The sequence below is a fragment of the Hippocampus zosterae genome, chromosome 7 (genome assembly GCF_025434085.1).
Source record: "Hippocampus zosterae strain Florida chromosome 7, ASM2543408v3, whole genome shotgun sequence".
Lineage (NCBI taxonomy): Eukaryota > Metazoa > Chordata > Actinopteri > Syngnathiformes > Syngnathidae > Hippocampus > Hippocampus zosterae.
In genome coordinates, this window is record NC_067457.1 from 3,336,126 (window position 1) to 3,349,804 (window position 13,679).

The following is a 13,679-nucleotide window of genomic DNA, read 5'->3' on the forward strand; positions in this document are numbered from 1 at the left end:
CGTTCATGTTCAGTTATGAACTACGAATATACCATTAAGTTTGCCGAAAAACTCAATCGTGATGGTCCAGTGGTCTAAAACTTTGCTCTCGGTTCAGGCGACTCGGGTTCGATCCCCGCGCTCACCTACATGTGTGCATAAATGTAGGTGTGTAGAAAAGTGGAATCAAACACGAGACGGCTGAACCCATAGTATGGTCTTTAACCACTAGACCGACTTGGATTTGGAAATTGATAATTTGGAAGTCATACTTATTTCTCAGCTGTCATGTTCAGGTGCAATGTATGAATATGACAAAAAATTCCCCGAAAAACTCAACCGTGATGGGCCAGCGGTCTAAAACTTTGTTCTCGGTTCAGGCGACACGGGTTCGATCCCCGCGCTCACCGACATGTGTGCATAAATGTAGGTGAGCAGAAAAGGGGACTCGAACACGAGAAGGCTGAACCCAAAGTATAGTCTTTATCCACTAGACCAACTCGCATTTGGAGCTTAATGATTTGGAGGTTATAATTATTCGCATTAACAATAGTATTGTGCACTCCAAAATTGAGAAAGACAGTAAAATACGACTTTCAATGCCGGAAGTCATCAGAACGGTTGGCCTAATGGTTAGAGACAAACGATGCGGTCCGGTGAGAGCGAGTTCGAGCCCCACCGCAGGCTAGCATTTACCGAGATTTTTCTTTCGGAATTGTATCTCACAATTATTTTTTTACTTCTTCTTTGTTAAATAAAGCTTTTTAAAAAAACAAAAACGTGATGACGTCGTTAGCGAAAACGTATTTAAGCTGCGACTAATTGAACAAGCGGTCTTTTTCCCCTCCAGGCTGACGACTGACTGCACGTCCAAATCGCGGCAAGACGACCACAAGGCTTGGAAAGGTGAACGCTTTAACTTTCTTTTTTTGTCTTGTCATTGCTAACTTTTAACAATAATTCACATTTTCAGGCTGTTCAACTCTTCCACGGTAAGTCTCCTGCAAGTTTAAATGGCATTGTGTTCTTTTGAACTAACACGTTTTGCAATTTTCTTTTTCCTTTACAGCGCGCAGCGAGGGTAAGTTGCTCGCGTTTGACAAACCGAACGTCTTAAGTTTTTTTTTACACCCGTCCCATTTAAACGGCGACAACTTGGTAATCATTCTTTCTCACCTTCGACAGCCTCCGTTGGTCCATATGCTGCTCCTGCTCCGCATTTCTGCCCACAAGATCACGCAGAACCCCAACAAGGTGACTTTTCACTCTTTAATAACTTCTTACAACACTCGCATTGAGTGGAACGCAGCACTTTTAAATGTGCTCGCACCTGGCAAACATGCAAAGCAAAGTTTGCTCGAGCATTGCCATTAACGTGTCCCGCTACCTTACTGTGCAACAAACGCTCCCCCAACTTCCTAGGAAAGCTACGTTCGCCGAGAGGGTAAGTAGACAAAACTCCTTTCTAAATTCACAATTAAACAGAAGTAATATGCATCTGTGCATACTAATTGTGTCATTTCTGTTCCCAGGTACAAATCGCGTCTAAAATGGCACACTTGCTGTGCGTTTCAATGTGGAATTCAAATTGTGAACCATTTGGAGCAAGCCAAACTAATGTCTCTTTCCTGTCCACAGGCTTTGCATCTTCTACAGAATGGCCAAATTGACTGTTACAAGGTAAAACTGACTCATTTGAATACATATCAGACTAAATCCCAAAAGTGTCGATTCTCATTTCTGTCTACGCAGGCTCACCTCGACAAAATGGCTGCCATCCTGTGGCGTTTGGGCCTTCCAAATATCGGGGTGCTCAGCCATACGCTTGTACGGTTTGAATATTTAAGAGTCAAGCGCTAACGTTGCCGTGTCTTTCAGGCCAGCGTGCTGTCGAAGAAGCGTCCAGCTCTGCTCTCTTCACAAGTGAAACCAAATCTTTTAAAGCGGTGCAAGTGCGAGTACTCGTAATTGAGCGCAGGTGTCAAATCCAGAAATTTGAAAAGTTTGGTTTAACCACAGGCCCGCCCACTCAACCAGCTCCTGAGAGCTGGTTAAGTTCGGCGCACCTGTGGCTTTTCTGGCTCTCTCGCACACTGAGACACAAGATCAGATTCGGTGTCTGGCTTCCGCAAGACCTTGCTGATGATCTGATCATTTGAATCGGGTGTTGCACCAGGGGGGAAACGGGTGGGAGAGTGACCCCAAGACATTTACTCAGCATTGCGTTTGTCCCGCTCTCATCCACCAGGTGGTGCTGAAGAACCAGGTAACACGTTGTGATGTCGCGTAATTCCAAGCTCAGTCCTGGAACTGTTGGTTGGAGGCGGCGCCACGATCCACCTGATGTCATGCACGCTGTCAGGTGACTGAAGCTACACCCAAAAAGCACGGCGCATTGAATTTTCAAGCACGCTCACCTGCTTTTTCTTTGATTCTGCATGCAGTGCAGCTTCCAGTCACACCCGCCACCTGCTGGGTAAAGAGACAAATGCGACAAGATTGTGTCTGATCCGTTTTCAACGTTGCCGTACAAAGGTATGAAAAAGGACCTGACGGGTCTCGTTTGTCACATTGGCAGGTTTAACCACCTCGGATGAGTCACTGGACTAGTAGCAGCTTGGCCACGTGCTGCAGCAAAAGATTCCAGTGGATCAATCAGTTGAAAAATGAAGAGCTTGTGTGGCAGCAGCTTCGGGTAAAATGGTAATGCATTTTGGATCATAATTGGTGTCTACTCACCTGTACTTTGTCATCCACATGAAGCCGGTGGAGTCGAAGTGTGACTGAACCATCTGCCGGTAAGAAGGCTCATTTAATTTTAACAAGCATGTTCTCCGCAGAGGTTGAAGACTACTTTCCCCCTCTTCAGGCAGCAGTCAACATGATCGGCATCCTGCACAAAAGACCCAACAACTTGTCTCTCTCGCTGGTAAGTTTCAGGCCGACAACATCTTTGTCTGCACAAGACATTGACTTGTGTGTAACTCACGGATGTTTTTCCTCTCAGATCAACGCACCTGTCCGATGTTCTTCTCACGAGCCGACCACTTCGCCACCCAGCGACAAGCAGACTGCCATCCAACTTGCAACTTTTCCTCTGCTTTGTCTGTTCAAAAGAAATAAAGCTTGACTACAAAGAACACTAACTCTCAACTTCATTCTTAAACACATCACAAAAATCTAACTTAAAACAATTAAATTTAAAATATTTTTTCAAAAAAATTTTGAATTTTTTTCAAAACATTTTTTTAATTTTCCAAAAAATTTTTCTGGATTTTTTTTTCCCGGGTCAAAATTTTAGGAAAGTGGGTGTGGCATAGCTGGAATGGCGGCTCAGGATTGGCTGATGGCAATGGAAGTGGGCGGAGCATGGCAATAACATGCTGTGATAGGTGGAAATGAGGGCGTGGATATGCAAATTAGGCCCCCTCTGATTGGCTGGTGGTTTATGGGGCGTGGACATGCAAATTTGGAGCAACCTGATTGGTCAAGCCCTGGAAAGTGGGTGGAGCTATGCAAATCTCCGTGTTCTGATTGGTTATGCAAATTTATGCAAATGAGGGCCTCGCCGTGATTGGTGGATTCCAAATTGGGTGTGGTTTGGGCGAGCTTTGCAGAAAAATTTCTAAGTCCCACTTGAGTTTTAAGGTGAGAGCTGCACTTCGGTCACACCAGACAGTCCTTTCACTGTTCCCGTCAGTTTCACATGACCCAAAAGCTCAATTCTTGGAGTTTTGAATCATGTGGAGACTAACGGGACAGCAGTGTTACACTTGTGGCCATACAAGTGACTGATGTGCAACTCTCTCCTCAAGACTTGAGTCTTCAGCTGCAGTGAGCACTCAGCATGAAAGACTTTGAGTGAGTTGAGGATGGACTTAGTCATGGAAGGCAAAGACTCAAATTCAAGTTCAACAATTTATTGGACAGAATAGCAAACAGGACAATGTGAAAGCATTTTACCAGTCACCGTTTGTGTGGGCCAGTGCAAGTTGCACACACACAAACACTGATGACAGGCCCAAGATGGGAGCATGTGCTTGACCAGCACATGCTCACGATGTCATCATGAGATGTCAATGAGGTCACTGACATCTCATACACACCAAGGGGTACATGAGCACATCCGACTTCTCTCACTCAGACAAAAACTAAGTGCCGTGTACTCCACAACTCCATGATGACACTCTTCTGGTCAAGTTTTTAAATGACATTGAAGTGGGCCAAGTTAGTCATATGTATGTAGATATTATATATATATGCATACATAGACATCTTTAAACTAACTTGGTCCACCTCAAGGTTTAAAAACATATTCCAGAAGTGCTTGATGATGCTCGGGTGGTATTTGTGGAGTTGACACTGTTGTGCAGTACACGAAGCACAAGTTTAAGTTGAGTGAGAGACAGACGGGCGGGCGCACTCACCTCCACCTTGTGGTGCAACGCGTCATCAGACATCAGCTCTCCAAGCACACAACAGGGCTCAATACTCACATGTCCTCCGAGTCTGTCGGCTGCATGTTTGGCCCAGTCACCTCTTCAATCTAGTCAGGCAGAAAAAAATAAAGTACAGTGTTCCAAAAAGTTTTTTTTTAATGATTTGAGTCATGATTCATAAAGTGGCAGACTTTTACTTTCAACCCATCCATTTCCAAATGTGCCTACACACGCACCACATCAGGCTGAGCGATCCACTCGTGGCCGCCTCGCCACACAATGAACAATTGCGATATCCCTCATTGTTTTTTATGTTGTGTGTGCATTTATCACGACTATACGTTTGAATTTTAAACCACGTGTGAAAATTACGAGTATATTTGTGGATATTATCAACCTATATTTTATTGAAATGTTGTATTTAGTATGTGGAAATCACAAATATGTATCGAAAAACAAGTGAAAAAAGTCACGGATGCATTTGTGTGAATAGTTTTCTGACAAATCTGCCCCCAAATGTGAAGCCATCACACTTCCACTGGTTACAGCAGCTTTGGTGTGGAAAACATACAAAATGACATGCAAGTCAAACGCTCTTCTCGATTGCCAGTTGATTGGCAGCTGAGGTCTACTTGTTAGCGGTGTGCTAGCTAACTGGCCTCTTTGCCGACGTTGTTATTCCGATAACTTCCAGTGACTTTAGTGAGTAACAACAAATAAATTACAGGAGAAACGTGTTGTAATTATGCTCCTCAATTGCCGACATAAATACACTGACAGACAAACGGCTAATAGTTAGTTTAAAATGTTAAAATTACTTACTGCGAAAACGGCTTCTGGACAGCGAAAACACTTCCTCAATTGAACCGGATGTTGTCCCGTTCTTGTGCTTGTTGTTATTCTTCTTCTTGGTGAATTGGGTCTCCTTGGTCGATGTCGCCCCCTACTGTCCAGGTAACCACAAAGGCGTTTGGCAAGCAAAGGGAATCAGAATTACATTTTACGGTATTGGCCAAGTATGCAAAAAAATAAAATAAAAAGGAATTGACTTCCCCAGTTATAATACACTTTGATTTCTACAGTGCTTCCACAACAGCTTCAATAAAGCGCTCTGCAGAATTTTGGTGGGGACAACCCTCCAATTGAGGCATTTTCGTAGTTTGGTAAACTCACTCACTGTGGTTTCATCTCTCCTGCCAGGAGTGTCTATGTCCTTTTGTCTCTCACCTTCCTACTTTTCGTGGTGAGGGCTACTCCAACGAAATAGGTGCGGTTCCCTCATGACAAAATTACATATCAAATTTAATATATCTGCAAGGACAAATGTGTGTCTGTTTGTGCGCATGGACAGACACACACGCACACACGACAGTAAGGACTCCTCAGTGGACCACGGGCTCACAGCTAAAATGCTGTTTTGCTTTATAATGTACTTTTCTGAAGGCCAATGTTCGAACAAAATTTCTCTCTGAATATTCAATTTATTAGCTGAACTAACAGGCTTCACACGGGAAGGCCGGGATCTGCACTGGAAACTGAAGCACAAACCAATTCTGTTGAATTCAGTTTTATTTTATACTTTTCTGAAGGTCAATGTTTTATTTAAACTCTCTTGTAAGTATTCAAATAATCAACCACACTCACACATGCAAACTCCACACGGGAAGGTCGGAGCACTGGGAGGCCGACGCACTCACCAGTCCACCACCAGGCCCCCCTCAAGTGATTTTGAAATATTTAAATCAGAAAAAAATGATAAATAACAACAGACTCTCTGCAGTTTTTTTGTCGCAAAATCGATGGTCAAAGAATTTCTCAACAAGTATAATTTTGAAAAAATATTTTAGTTTTTTTCTACATCAGACGTCACAAAAAATGTACAACTTCTTTCACGCTGTCTCGAAAAAGACAAAAAAAAAAATCTGAGTTTAACTTCCAAAAAAGTGAACGAGATTTCCTTTCCATATTTACGACCGATTACCTTATTAGCAGGGGAGGGCAGGGGGAGGGGGTTGTGTCGCCAAAGTATTGCTTTGGTGTCATGGAATGTTGACATGAAAGGAGGAGATTCAATTCCAATTCAAATCTTTTGGCAACTTTCTTTTAAATCTTTTCGGTTTAAAAAAAAAACAACAACCTATCCTGTAAAAAACAAACATCGTCTTCAGTCTGGCAACGGTGAGTGCTTTCCGCCGGCCAACTCTGGAGCGGAGCTGCTCTCCAACACGCTAAAGTCGTTCTCAGCAAAATTGATGTCCAAAGAATTACTCAGCTCCCGGTCGGTGCTCCCGTTCACTTGGAAGTCCGCAGCGGTTCCGCCGGACACATGCGGCCAGCGGCTGTCATCCTCAGGAGACATCTTGGCGAAGCCATTTGGTGCCAAACAGTTTGGGTTGACCGCATCTTCTTCATCGCTGACTTTTACAATGCTCTCATTGGATGACGAGAGCCGGGCGGCATCCTCATCGCGGTTCTCCTCAACGCCAGGAGAGTGGACCTCCACTGGCGTCTCCATGCGACTGCTCTCGTGCGTGGCGTCTTCAGGCGGCGTCCGCTCGTCCAGGCCGTCTCCCAGGTAGAAAATGGCCGGCGTGGCTTTGGCAGTCGTGTCGCACGGTTCGTTTGTGTCGTCGTCGACGCATGAGGAGAGCACCGGGCTACTGACGTCTTTGTTGTGAGGGCGAGGGTGATGAGGAGCCGGGCTGTGGAGATTTTAAGTTGAAACGGTGAACTAAGTAACATCCAGAAAATGTTCGATTTACTTTCTTGACGAGGACAGCACCATTGGTTCATTTGCTCTTCGGGATCTCATCAATGAGTCGGCGAATGAGCTGAGACCGAACAGTCGGTTGCTATCGCGATGGCCCTCACCTCTCCATGGACTCGTACGACACATTGAGACTTGGCTCCTTGATGACGGCGTCCTCCTCCTGAGCCTGAGCCCAGCCCCGATTGGATGAGGCGTAGGTCAGGATGGCGTCTGTCACCGAGTAGGGCGTGTGGCCTTGCACACAGTCCAAAATGTGGCCCACGGGCAGCTGCGTCTGCAGGAACAGGTGAAGCTGGCTGTCTGACAGACACACAGTCATGTTCACCACCCTGGAACACACACGCGCGCGCGCAAAAAAAAAAAAAAAAAAAAAAGATCAACAAACGCAGACACCCAAATAAAAACAAGTCATTAAACAAACCCATAAATATCCCCAAAAATAAATTAGAATCACAAGCACGCCTATACAAACGGGCAAAAAGAAAAAAAAATCTTCCACACCACACAAAAACAAACAATGCACTCAAAAAGCACACTGCAGAAAAAATAAAAACAACATGCACAATAATACACTACAAAAAAAAAACAAAAAACAAAAGAAGACCAAAAAAAACGGCCTTATTTCAAGGTACTCAAAGGATTCTGATACCGCTCCTATCCGAAGTACTTGTGGTATCGGTACTTGGTATTGGTGAATACTCAAGAGTCAACATTAGGTGTGAAGAAGGAACTGACTTGTCCAGAAATACTTGAAGTCCTTGACGCCTTCGCTCCAAGAAATCTTCATTGCTGAAGGAGAAGAAGGACTTTCTGGGAAGGTCTGGAACAGGCCTAGAGCACCACAAAAATCTCTCGTCAAACTCTGAAATCTCGCCTTGCTGCCAAGAGCAAAAATACGCAAGGCATTGACGCCACTCATAAGGGTTTGTGGGTGCCACGAGGGGGATGGCAAAGCACTACTTTTGTCTCAATCAAAGTCCCCGACTTGCTTCAAAAACAAACACACGAACCAAACACATCAAAACGGAAAAGAATCGGCAGATGCCAAAGAGTAAATGTGCTAAGCTCACACCAAGCCGGCGTTCTTCTGCAGCTTCTTCTTCAGCCATGCAAACTCGCTGTAGCGCCGCCGCACGCATGACGTCTTGGCGGTGAACGCCCGACTGTTTGTCTGCAAGCGCACAAAGCAAAACACACTTTTCGCATCAATACTACTGAGCAGTCCTCAGGTCGGTTGCATAGTAGACAAAAAAAAAAAGATTCACTCGAAGTTTCCTCTTTTTTCTCTACCTCTATATTGGTGCTATAATTCACCAGTTCGGCTCCGCTTTAACGTTGGTCCCGTGAGACTACTTCGACAATCACGGTGACGACATTTTGTTTTTCAGTTCAGATTTGTCTCACGTTGATACGGTATGACGTTTTTTTTTTTTTTTTGTCCATTTGTGCACAGTCAGGAGTCAAGTGGATGACAGTGACGGGAGATCACGAGGGGGGTGGGTGGTGGGGCGGGGTTGAGGGGGGGGGGGCTCGTCACTGCTGCTGACTTGGCGCTGCTAAAGACAGACAGTTGCCACAACAATGCCAGGAAACGATCCGCCGACGTCTAAAAAGAGGTGTGGGGATGTCATGGTCCAGCTTTTTGACGAATTATAAAGATATTTAAATGGGTGTTTTTCCAATTGTTTCTTCGAATAATAAAACAAGTCAATATTTGTTTATTGTCTATTTTATGTCTTGCTTTATAATCTATAATTAATGATAACTGAGAGGAGCCATGCACAAAAACAGCAGCAAAACTAAACGGTCACAATTCAAACGGTTGTCGTTCAAAACAAACAAATTACAGCCACTCACATGGAGGAAGATCTTGTAATCCACGTATGAATTCAACGAGCCTTCGTTCTGCACGCGGGGATCTTGAACTCGCACGGCAACAAACTCCTACATTGAGGCGGGGGGGAAAAAAATGCATCCTTGAAATATTTCTACGGTCTATATTTTTGTCGTCCAAAACACTGGCATCCCTGATATGTTACAACTGGAATGTTGACCAAGAAGACGTTACTTAACGCATATAAAATAAATGTTGGACATTAAGACACGCAGTGCACGGCACACTTGATTCGTAAAAATGCATGTGGTGGAAAGGGTGTTGCATGTAGGGCCAATAAATCGAATACGAAAAGGTGACTTACATCTTCGTGGTTCATGGTCACTGGCGCAAAGATGCTGGCGTGCCGACAGAGATGAGATGCGAGAAGCGGTTTCAATTCACATGCTGCAGTGTGACCATGACTCACCCTGTGAAGCAAGAAAATAAGTTCAAGTCACTCACTCTCATTGCACTTTTACGAGTCACACACGAAATGACGAATGGCGTGAATGCTGGGGGTGAGGGTCATTGACTTAGGAAATAATTTTCTTTCATGACAGGCCATCGAGCAGTGACTCAGCTGGCCATCACAAGGCCAAGGAGGGAGACTAATCGATTGAGTTGAAAAACGAGCAGATTGTGTTACTGACACGTGGTGCATCCAAATCAGAGGATTAGGCTGGACACACTTGATGTCTAATAACCAATTTACTTTTAAGTTCTTTTTTTTCAAATATAGATATCATTCTTACACCAGCGCATGTTTTGAATGCCTCACCTGTCTCGTTCGTGGTAAGCATGTCAAACTGAACTGTTGCCAAATTGGAATGATTTGCAACGTCATTTATGACGCCGCCCTGCACACTTGTTCAGAAGTAGTTGACACAACGACTACAAGTCAAGTCAAGAGTATTTATAGAGCACTTTCGAACAGCCATCGCTGCATACAAAGTGCTGTACATGGAGCAATTTAACATGCACAATAAACAGTAAGACAAATCGGTAATAAAGGCGGTAGAAAGCCTACAAAAGTGATATTTAACCATACCTGTTTTTTTAATGAATATTTTGTGCTTTAAGTCCTTTGGCACCTTACGAAAAGCTCTCAGTACAGTATTTGTTGTTGCGCAAAAAGCAAACAGCAGCTAAAAGCTAATTCTAGCGGACTTGCTTTGAACAAAGTGTTTGTAAATTCGCAAGCGAGCGTATTGGGTTTAAAGTGAGCCGTCTGGTAGATGTTCCTCAAACACGAGCCGAAAGCTTCCTGGGTTTCAGTCTGTCGGTTTGTTAGTCCAACACCTTCAGTCTCCATTTCGCAAGTCACACGAGAGCGACTGTATGCTAGCCCGGCTAGCCTCGCGGCTTCGAATCGTGACGTCATTGGGTGGAAGGATGGAGGGGAGCACCACCCCCCTTTTTACGCATGCGCATTGGCTAATTGCATTACGATAAGTGTTGCTTATAGCATACTGTATAAAATATAAATGTCGTTATGATGCAAAAAGATCGCCATTTGCCACACCCGTGCACTCGCACTTCATGAATCCCCCTCGTGCAGACTTGTCTCCAAATAAACCTTCGAATTCTGCTTGTTCAATGGCGGTTTGAATACCAGCGCCACTCGGTGACCTGTATGATGACTGCTTTGGCTTACCGTGGAAATTGTTTTCAATTTCGAGCCGCAAAAATAAAAGTGAACAAAAAAAGTATTAAAAAGCGCAGTGTCCCAGTGAAAGGCCATTGCGCATGCGTGTGACGCCCGCCTTTCGCCACTTCCTTCCCCACTCGTCTCAGACGATAAGGGGCGGGGCCGCTCGGCTACATTTAGCTCCAAGCTAGTCAAAAAGCTAGCCTCGCTGTGTAACCTACCAGGTAGGGAAAAGCAAAACACTGAATCGCCGACGCGATTGGGCTACAATAAAAACCCTAGCGTTGCACTGTGATCCTTTTCGGGAGGGGGGGTCTCTCGAAAAAAACGAACTGCGAGTCAGAGGTGAGTTAATTTTTTCCCTCCAAAAGCGAGTGCTTTAAAAGACAATGTGTGTGTGTTTGTGTGTGAAAAAGTGTGTGTGTGTGTGTGTGTGTGTGAAAGCGAGCGAGATCGAGAGGCAGACAGAGCAAGTACAGCTCGTCATCAGCCACTTGAATTAATATTCTCATTCACCTTCACATCGCTGCATCAAAATGGAGCCCGTGTTAATCGGAAAAAAAACCCACTACGTATAAATCTAAATGACGCCAGACTCCGTGATGCATCGGACTGGAGGTGAAGGCAGCACAACACAATATGGAGGGTGGAAAGCTGCTCCCTTCCATGCTAGCCGCCTCCTGCATGCACGGCTTTGTCGTGCAGCGCTTTTGATTCCCCCACGTTACTTGGCTGCGACCTGAGCCGCATAAAACGCCCCCAAATCGTCTTTGTTTCCAGTTTTATTTTGTTAGCCTCCCAACTAGCTGCTGCTGCGTCTGTTATTCTCATACAATCTTCTTGCTTGAACAGGTGGTTGCTTGCAGCTTTTTCGATGCACACGCACTAGTTTTTGCTTTCCATTTCAACAAAAGTCCTTTTTTAAAATTTTAATAGTGCAAAAATTATTAATTTGCGACAAATGCTGTACAGCCCTCAAACACAAATGTGTCAAAATATCTTTACCCATTGGGATGAATGGAAATGCCTGTAATCCGTTTTTTTATTTATTACATAGGAGCATTTGAAATGTTGGTACCTATTTTAGGAAGCATTATGGAAGTTTACTGGTCTGATAATTAATTATAATATATATATATTTTTTGCCAGTTCAACCGGGAGTGGCGTCAAAGCGCTAAAAGCGTCGTTTCTGAAGAACTGATCGCGCTCTGCAAACTTCTGCTTGTTGTGAAGTAAGTTTGGGAAAATTTGCTGCCACAGTGTAGCAGCATACCATGATACTTTCCCGGCTTCATATTATAAAATAATATACATTTGATAGTGAATTGAGTCTTGGTACTGCACAAATTTGACTTGCATATTTTATTTTTCATATAGTGTATCCTGTCCATCGACAACTAGACTTAGTAAATTAAAACTGATTAATTGGTTGTAATGTAATGTGTGCAATGCGCTTTTCTTCTTTCTTACCAATTTGAGCAGAACCCTGCTGGTCACCAGCTCTCCCTGAAGAGTATGAGCCTGACTACCGAAACTCCCAACGATGGCCCCAGCGTTACAGAAGGTTCGGGCATTCTCTCACGTCATATAAAATCATCTAAATTTGGCCGATTTTTATTTACATTTTTATGTGAGCTAGCCTTCCAATTTATTGGTAGGACCCTACATTTTTTTTTGCATTTTAATCAGCATTTATGTTTTCAATGCTGCAACGATTCTTAAAATGTGGTACACATGCTCCCTCTAGTTGTACAATGTAATCATTACCTGAGTATGGTTTAATGACGTTGAAATTTTAACAAAATTTTTAACACGATTGCATTTATTTTAGAGTTGGCTTGCAGTGCTATTAATGAGATTTTTCACCTTAAAACCACAGTCCTGTTTTTTGTTGTGTATTTACAAAAAGAAATATATATCCAGTATCCGTTCCACCTAAAAATCTGCGGGACCGTGGTAAAGTCAGCTGTAATGTCCGCCGTTTAGATGCCTGACTGTACACTGTCGTCTGCCAGAGAGTAAGCAGCCTGCGGCCGAGAAGAAGGACAAGAAGGCGGATGATGTAGCCGAGGAAGATGAGGAGGAAGAGGAATACGTGGTGGAGAAGGTCCTGAATCGGCGGGTGGTCAAAGGGAGGGTGGAGTACCTCCTCAAGTGGAAAGGATTCTCGGAGTGAGTGCCGTTTTAGAGCGCCACTAAATTCAAAACTTTTGATTGCTGTTGGTTTTTGTGTGTGTGTGTGTGTGTGTGTTGTTAACATGCGTCTCGTTTGTGGTGTGGCCCACCTTTTTTTGTGTGTGCGCACGCACGCAGGGAAGATAACACATGGGAGCCAGAGGACAACTTAGACTGTCCCGACCTCATCGCAGAGTTCCTCCAGTCTCAGAAGTCGGCGCACGAGGGCAAACGAAAGGCGTCCGCTGATGGAGACGGGGAAGAAAGTAAATCCAAGAGGAAGAAAGATGATGTGAGTTCAAAATACTGCAGGAAATTCACAGATATTGAGCTGGTTTGGTTGGCTCACTTTCAGGATTAAAAACGAGATCCCGAAAATAATGTTTGGTTGTTTTTTTTGTTTTTTTTTGTCAGACAGAGAAGCTGAGGGGCTTTGCCAGAGGCTTGGACCCAGAGAGAATCATCGGAGCCACCGATTCGACGGGAGAGCTCATGTTCCTCATGAAGTGGTTCGTACCCACCGCATGAAATTTCAACAGCTTTATTTACAAATTCCAATTTTTGAAATTTTTGCAACCCTACCGTCGTCATGGTGCCGCTCTCACGCCACTCTTAAACATTTCTTGAAGGAAAAATTCTGACGAAGCAGACCTGGTTCCGGCGAAGGAAGCCAACATCAAGTGTCCGCAGGTGGTCATTTCTTTCTACGAGGAGCGGCTCACCTGGCATTCGTACCCTAGCGAAGATGAGAAAAAAGATGAGAAAAACTAACAAAACAAAAACAACAAGTGT

At 44.2% G+C, this 13,679-nt stretch overlaps 2 protein-coding genes and 2 long non-coding RNA genes across 6 annotated transcripts; 2 read left to right on the plus strand and 2 right to left on the minus strand.

The window, feature by feature from the left end:
- Positions 1–1,385: 1,385 nt before the first annotated feature.
- LOC127604596 (uncharacterized) lies at positions 1,386–2,872 on the minus strand. Its single transcript, XR_007963363.1, has 3 exons — positions 2,719–2,872; positions 2,397–2,451; positions 1,386–2,319 (listed from the first exon to the last, which is right to left on the minus strand). It is a non-coding gene; the product is annotated as an uncharacterized LOC127604596 (long non-coding RNA).
- Positions 1,523–2,558, plus strand: LOC127604597 (uncharacterized). The gene is made up of 3 exons (XR_007963364.1): positions 1,523–1,659; positions 1,732–2,341; positions 2,424–2,558. It is a non-coding gene; the product is annotated as an uncharacterized LOC127604597 (long non-coding RNA).
- Positions 2,873–6,535: 3,663 nt separating the features above from the next.
- Positions 6,536–13,141, minus strand: snx11 (sorting nexin 11). The gene is made up of 7 exons (XM_052071734.1): positions 12,998–13,141; positions 9,387–9,492; positions 9,046–9,132; positions 8,259–8,359; positions 7,924–8,019; positions 7,290–7,517; positions 6,536–7,120 (listed from the first exon to the last, which is right to left on the minus strand). Exons 2-7 carry the CDS (start codon positions 9,399–9,401, stop codon positions 6,583–6,585), a joined length of 1,065 nt encoding a protein of 354 aa, XP_051927694.1. The 5' UTR covers positions 9,402–9,492; positions 12,998–13,141; the 3' UTR covers positions 6,536–6,582.
- cbx1b (chromobox homolog 1b (HP1 beta homolog Drosophila)) lies at positions 10,841–13,673 on the plus strand. Of its 3 annotated transcripts, none has more exons than XM_052071757.1 (7): positions 10,842–11,057; positions 11,862–11,944; positions 12,192–12,276; positions 12,728–12,884; positions 13,026–13,179; positions 13,302–13,396; positions 13,517–13,673. In XM_052071757.1, exons 3-7 carry the CDS (start codon positions 12,228–12,230, stop codon positions 13,656–13,658), a joined length of 597 nt encoding a protein of 198 aa, XP_051927717.1. In that variant the 5' UTR covers positions 10,842–11,057; positions 11,862–11,944; positions 12,192–12,227; the 3' UTR covers positions 13,659–13,673. The 3 variants fall into 3 exon arrangements, with proteins under 3 accessions (XP_051927718.1, XP_051927717.1, XP_051927716.1); XM_052071756.1 differs by having other exon boundaries at positions 12,195–12,276; XM_052071758.1 differs by lacking the exon at positions 11,862–11,944 and having other exon boundaries at positions 10,841–11,057; positions 12,195–12,276.
- Positions 13,674–13,679: the final 6 nt, after the last annotated feature.

Coding starts and splice junctions, on each gene's coding strand:
- cbx1b (XM_052071758.1), top strand. CDS start 12,228: ATGAGCCTGACTACCGAAACTCCCAACGATGGCCCCAGCGTTACAGAA. Junction 12,277..12,727: donor TGGCCCCAGCGTTACAGAAG/GTTCGGGCATTC, acceptor GTCGTCTGCCAG/AGAGTAAGCAGCCTGCGGCC. Junction 13,397..13,516: donor CTCATGTTCCTCATGAAGTG/GTTCGTACCCAC, acceptor CATTTCTTGAAG/GAAAAATTCTGACGAAGCAG.
- snx11 (XM_052071734.1), bottom strand. Junction 8,020..8,258: donor CAGAAGAACGCCGGCTTGGT/GTGAGCTTAGCA, acceptor GTGGTGCTCTAG/GCCTGTTCCAGACCTTCCCA. Junction 7,518..7,923: donor CTTCAAGTATTTCTGGACAA/GTCAGTTCCTTC, acceptor TGTGTGTTCCAG/GGTGGTGAACATGACTGTGT.